General features: G+C 45.0%; 1 protein-coding gene across 2 annotated transcripts; it reads left to right on the plus strand.

Annotated features, from left to right (window-relative positions):
* The first annotated feature begins 662 nt into the window (after window positions 1-662).
* LOC100381882 (50S ribosomal protein L19, chloroplastic-like) lies at window positions 663-4,028 on the plus strand. Of its 2 annotated transcripts, none has more exons than NM_001174664.1 (5): window positions 663-843; window positions 998-1,391; window positions 1,515-1,601; window positions 1,686-1,819; window positions 3,560-4,006. In NM_001174664.1, exons 2-5 carry the CDS (start codon window positions 999-1,001, stop codon window positions 3,660-3,662), a joined length of 717 nt encoding a protein of 238 aa, NP_001168135.1. In that variant the 5' UTR covers window positions 663-843; window position 998; the 3' UTR covers window positions 3,663-4,006. The 2 variants fall into 2 exon arrangements, with proteins under 2 accessions (NP_001168135.1, XP_008677536.1); XM_008679314.4 differs by having other exon boundaries at window positions 676-843; window positions 927-1,391; window positions 3,560-4,028.
* Window positions 4,029-6,366: the final 2,338 nt, after the last annotated feature.

The following is a 6,366-nucleotide window of genomic DNA, read 5'->3' on the forward strand; positions in this document are numbered from 1 at the left end:
TCCGCTTCCGGCGGCCAGGAGCTTATCTCCCCATCGTGGCCAGCAGAGTCGCCACCATTTTTATCACCGCGAACTATGTATTCAATCTATACAGAAAGACACACCATTGTATTGCGTAGGAGAGGAATCGAAGACTGTCGCGTAGGACAGTTCGGCTACGCCGGAGACCTGCCGGATTGACGGAGAGTTGATGCAGATCCAATCTCGCAGCAACGTCGAGGTAGAGCGTGCTGATAACGTGTTGAGAACTACGTTACCACGGATCACCAGATCCGCTCCCTTCCCTCCCATCAGCAGTAGAGACGCAAGAAGATGTAGAGAACCCGTCTCCCTTCCCATAAGCACGACAGAGGAAACACACGAGACACTGGATATAGGGTTGGGCTTCTGGCCTCTTTCTGATCTCTATCTTATGAGGGGGTGTACAGGTTCCTTATATAGAGATGTGAGACTCCTCAGGGGCATAGCAGTTATTTGCCCACATAACCCTAACTAGGGTTACTTAACAAATGTAAGCATTCAGAATTAGTGCATTGGTATTGTAGCTTGGTCTTTTTAAGTTTCAAAAAGGAAATTTACAAGGGTGAGAAATAAAAAAATGGAATTTCCAAAGGAATTTGTGAAAAAGAAACCAGCCCAGAAGAAGGGCCCGTGCGGGTGCGCGCCCAACAACCCTGAACTGGGCCGGCCGTCGCTGCATTCCCCCTTCCGCTGCCCAACGACCCTTCCCGTCCGCTGGCAACCCTCGCCTCCGCGTGGCACTCCAGGGCTCCAGACCCCGCCGCCGCCCTAAGCCAGACGCTGAGGCTTGTGGTCTCTTCGCCGGAGACGAGCACCAACCAGGTACTTCCACCCCTTCTCTTTCCTTCCCTTCCCTTCTCGCTGTGCGAAGTTGAGCACCGAAACCCTAACCTAGGGCTATTTAGCAATTTGAAAGGCCTCGATTCGATTCGCCCGTGGTTTACTGAGCAAATTCTTCGCATGGCACGGGACTCAGGATGCAATGTTTGGTCCGGAATGTCTGCCGAGCCGGAAGCCGTGGAGCGGCGGCGAGGCTCCTGGAGCTTGCCGCGGCTGGTCCGGGTGCGACGCAGCCATCCGTGGCCGTCAAACTCCTCAGGCCGCCTTACGAGTTCACACGTCCGATCGGGGTAGTTCAACCCGTACGTGTGCAGAGCCGGGCCGTTTCGCGTGATGGCCTCGTTCCTGCCGCGGCCACCTCCGGTTTTGGTCTCTGCGCACAAGTTATCGTCGCGATGAGGGGTCTGTCGACGGTGGGGAGTGCGGCCGAGGTCGCTTCTGATTCGGACGATTCCACCTCCCCTGCGGTTGAGCACCCCCCGCGCATCAAGTTCAAGAGGCCCGACAAGACCGCCAGGCACATTATGAATGTATGTAAGCTGAGTGAGTGTCACGTACTTGCAGGGGCTGTATTGTTACACTACATTACATCACACAAAAGTAACAAAATCGCCACAGGAACAATAAAGCTGCTTGTTGTTTTGGCTATGCAGATCCTAAACAAAGAGGCGGTCGAAAAGGTCCGCTCGGAAAGGGAGATTCCTGATGTGCAGCCTGGATGCATCATTCAGATGAGATTGGTAATGTCTTTCTTCACGTTCCTGCTTCAGCCCTGTTACGGGCATGTTTCTGGTATTGACCCCTTGGTGTGAACCAATGAACAGCAAGTTCCTGAGAACAAACGGCGTGAGTCGACGCTGAAGGGGATTGTGATAGGAAGGCGCAACGCCGGGATCAATACAACCTTCAGATTGCGTAGATTAGTGGCTGGTGTCGGAGTCGAGTCTGTCTTTCCACTGTAAGTCAATCCAAACATGTGCTCTTCTACTCTAATTTGTACTTCTAGTACACAGTGCTTTGTTTTGGAACATATCATGCTGAGGTTGAAGTGCTTCTTATATGGATTCTTTAACACCCTTGTGCTGTGGTGTTGCCAAAATTGATTTCTTGTTCATTGATACCTGATAATTATTCAACAACCGCTAAACATCATGTTTCTACTGTCTACTAGTGGGCGTTTCTCCCTGTCCGTTAAGATAGCATACATGGAGCAATGATTTCAAGTTGCCTGGTCGAACACTGGGGCCGACCAGGCGACTAGTCGCGATTAGGCGACGACCAGGGTGATTAGTCGACCCCTAGTCGGTCCCTGGTCGTCCTAGACCTTTTAGACTAGTAGTTATACTTATATTGGTATATACAGCAGGATATACAAAATAACAGGCAGAGGTACAAGTCACTAATCGGCAGTCGGCTTAGGATTAGAGCAGCAACAACCATTAGTGTTTGATCACTGGTGGGAGACACAGACAGAACTAGAACTAGAACAGAACTACAGAGATGGGGGGAGAGGGAGCAGGGGGGACCTTGAGATGACGAGCTCATCTCGTCACTGGTGTTGGAGATGCTGGTGATCTAGAGTAGCCGTCGCCCGCCGGTGATCTAAACTATAGAGTTCTGCACTGTAGCTGTGGAGCAGGCGAGTAGGCAGAGGGGCGTATGTGACTGGAGCAGGCAGAGAGGTGCATGTGACTGGAGCAGGCGAGCAGTTCCCGGTGATCGGGAGTTCGGGCAAAGGGGATCACTAGCGCTGGAGAGTGGAGACGCCGGTGATCTGGACCTCTGGAGCAGCCGCCGGCAGAGGGATACATGCAGGGTTTAGGCAGTCTTAGGGTTTTAGCAGAGGAGAGGAGAGGCGGAACTTAATGTTCTTGTAGATAGGTGAAAACATTGGTCTTGTAGCCCAACACAAAAATCCTAGCACCAACGACCAGAAACTGGAAAACGGATGACTAATCGACCTTATCGTCGACTAATCGGACGATCAGGAATTCAGGACGACCAGGCTCCCTAATCGAGTCGTCCGGCTAATCGTCTGTTAACAGGCGACCAGCCCGACTAATCGCGATTAATCTCGATTAGTCGGAAGACTTGAAATCATTGACATGGAGTTCTTGTACTCTGTTTGTGCAGAGCTTTACAATATACCCCGGATAAACTAAGGCCAGTTAAACTCTAGATAGAGATGTGTGGTTTCTGGATGAGAATTGAGAAATGTTGTCAGGATCTTTGTGCTTTGTTCATCATTCAACTTTTAATATTTAGAATTAGAGCTAGCTTAACCATACATGGAAAGATAACGCTACATATGACTGCATAAACAATACTAGATCGACTTGAGATTTGCACCAAATTTTGTTTTATGGTTTACCGTTCTTATCTTTCATTTTTGTCGAATAGCCACATCCGCATCTTGGTTCCTTCTAATTAGCTGTCAACTATTTGCTCGGACTATTTTCTTGAGCTAGCTTAACCATGCATGGAAAGATATCATTACATATGACTGCATATACAATACTAGATTCAGTAAATTGTCTTGAGATTGCACCAGATTTTATTTTATGGTTTGAATGGAAATCTGCACTTTATCTGTCATCTTTCATTCTTGTTGAATAGCCACATGTGTTTCTTGATTTCTTCTAATTAGCTGTCAACTATTTTCTTGATGTGACTTTCCCTTCTTTTTTTTTTTGCTCAGTTACTCGCCAAACATCAAAGAAATCAAGGTATTGGACAGGAAGAAAGTCAGGAGAGCTAAGCTGTATTACCTGAGGGACAGGATGAACGCACTTAGAAAATGAGTCTTTCAGCTTGTTTCAAGGAATTTCGCCGTGCGGATCAGCACGGTTTCTGAAGCGCAACGGTTGCAGCCCTGAGAATTGCATTGTCTGGTTCCACATCGTTGCAAAGCCATAGCCTGTAGTTGTCGATTGCCATGCTTGGTTTTGAGCTGCAAGTGCTAGCAGATATATGTTTTCCGACACAATCAAAAAAAATTGCGGTTATTCCCTTTTCGATTTACGACACTGTAGCTTCATAGCACAAAATAACGTGCTCAGATCTATTACTTCCCTCCGCACCTTTACTATCTAGGATGTATGTGTTTTTTGACATAAGCAAGCTGGAAAGTGAAAACTCTTATGTGATGCTTCCTGATATCGAGATCATGGGCCTCTTCTTTCCTGTCCAGCTCGACCTGCTGTGTGAGAAGTGGTATAAGCTCTAAGGACACCCATTGAACTGAACTTTGTTGGAGTCTTTATGGCTTAGTATGTGTGGTGCGGAGTGATTGTGAGTAAGTGGTGTCGTAACTAATTCTGAGTTTTAGAAACTTACAGCTGATAATTGGTAGCCCTTGTTGATTTGGGGCTATGGAGTTGAGACTTGAGAGAGAGTGGCATCTATATCACTCAAGCTCAGCTCTTTGTGATGAAGTGGTATAACCGTATAAACCAGTCTCACGCCACAAACGTAATCATAGACTAGCCGGTTGTCCTGCTTTGATATGGTTGTTTTATGTCATGTAAATATATATTGAGATATTTATTAAATATAATTATTGTTTATTTTTAAACACTAAAGTGTGTATGGTTGTTTTATATCATGTAAATAGATATTGAGATATTTATTAAATATAATTATTGTTTATTTTTAAACATAAACGCTAAAGTGTGTGTTGTCTGGTGGTAGTCACCGTAGTCACCACCTTGACCTTTGCCACATGCAAACACGGGTATCTTGACCTGCTCAGCTCGATGGCGACCTTGACAGACTTCCTCCTGCTCGACGGTCGACGCCGGCCTGAAGGTATCTTGGTTTTTGGGTGGTGGCGCGACTTCGTCAATGTCATTTTTAAGCTTTCTCGCTCAAGAGATAAACACGCAAGCGTGTGCACGTAGTAGACCTCATGACGTTACCGGTGTTGTGCTGACTAAGAAGAGCTAGAGGTCACTTCTGGCACATAAGTAAACTATGCATGCAGCCATGTATGACTTGAGTATGCATGTTTATGGACTATTGACTAGCAAAACTACGATTGCTTATGAGGTGTTTGATTGCTTATGAGGTGTTTGGTTTGATGAATCACTCTATTCAAAATGAAGTGGTGCATCATGGGTCTATTCCTCAAATTTGGTGGGGTGACTCCATTCCACATATTAGTACTAAACAACTAACTATAAGGAATGATGTGGTGATGGATTAACTCACTCCATTCCACAAACCAAACAAAAAAGTGAGAAGTAAGAAGATGATGGACTACATCATTCCTCAAACCAAACACTCCATTAATGACTCACTACGAGAGACAAACGTGTTCTTTGCTGAGTGGATATAATTTTGCCGAGAGCAAAACAATGGGTACTCGGGAAAAAAAGCTTTCGACAAAGAGACAATTTGTGAGTGTCGTGCTCTCGACAAAGAAAACACTTGGCAAAAAGACTTTTTGTCTAGCGTCATGCACTTGACAAAGAAGGGCACTCGATAAACAGTTTTTTTACCGAGTGTCTAACCTTCAACAAATAAAGGCACTCGGCAAACCGTCGACAGCGGCTAACTGCCATGAGGCATGAGCATCCATGATATACTATATATTACAAGTATAATAGCACATTTATTAGAAAAAAACATCATTTCTTCTTGAAGAAGGGTCACATACAGTGGAACTTGTCCACCAAGCTCTAAATTATCGACTTGATTCTCATAATTCTAAATTTATCTTAAAATTCGATGACGTTATTAGTGTAGTCGTAGGTGATATAGTTGTTCGTAGCGAGGTGCATGTAGTAACTTCATTAATTTTGAGACCTATTGACTCATACCTTTGAAGATGCTCATAGAGGTGACACTTGTGGTTGTGTTCATATAGGGTATAGTCGTTCGTAGCGAGGTGCATGTAGTAACTTCATTAATTTTGAGACCTATTGACTCATACCTTTGAAGATGCTCATAGAGGTGACATTTGTGGTTGTGTTCATATAGGGTAAGTGTATGTGCATGCATGTATATAAACTAGAACCATACATCATACGTTGTTGCGGGGCTTTTCTAAAAACAAGAGGGCTGCAAACCAGATATTGATAGTTTCGTATTCGATTAGTTAGTTACATAGAAGTGGATAAAGAAATATAATAGAATTTTGACATTTAAATGTTGAATATTGTTAGGATTTGAGTAACCCGACATACTAACTGCGAAGAGACGAGTTTATTCAATCGAGCAAAGGCCTCCCCTCCTCAGAGAGGGCCTTCACTTCTTAGAGCATGAATACCGATACATTCATGTTCTGGTTATATACGCTGAATGAATTTCTCTTCATTGGGGTTTGAGTCCCTTCTTCATTAGAGCACGATCCATTAAAGCTATGATGGAAGCATCCATTGAAGCAAGAGGGGAATCCCAAATTTAGGTAGCTCTACAAAACATTCACTTCGCACATTCCAAGCCTACTCCAACGGGATGAGACTAATTGTAAGTGCAATCAACCCTAATTGAGGGTTTTGGTGA

The sequence above is a fragment of the Zea mays genome, chromosome 4 (genome assembly GCF_902167145.1).
Source record: "Zea mays cultivar B73 chromosome 4, Zm-B73-REFERENCE-NAM-5.0, whole genome shotgun sequence".
NCBI lineage: Eukaryota > Viridiplantae > Streptophyta > Magnoliopsida > Poales > Poaceae > Zea > Zea mays.

Coding starts and splice junctions, on each gene's coding strand:
- LOC100381882 (NM_001174664.1), top strand. CDS start 999: ATGCAATGTTTGGTCCGGAATGTCTGCCGAGCCGGAAGCCGTGGAGCG. Junction 1,602..1,685: donor GCATCATTCAGATGAGATTG/GTAATGTCTTTC, acceptor ACCAATGAACAG/CAAGTTCCTGAGAACAAACG. Junction 1,820..3,559: donor GTCGAGTCTGTCTTTCCACT/GTAAGTCAATCC, acceptor TTTTTTGCTCAG/TTACTCGCCAAACATCAAAG.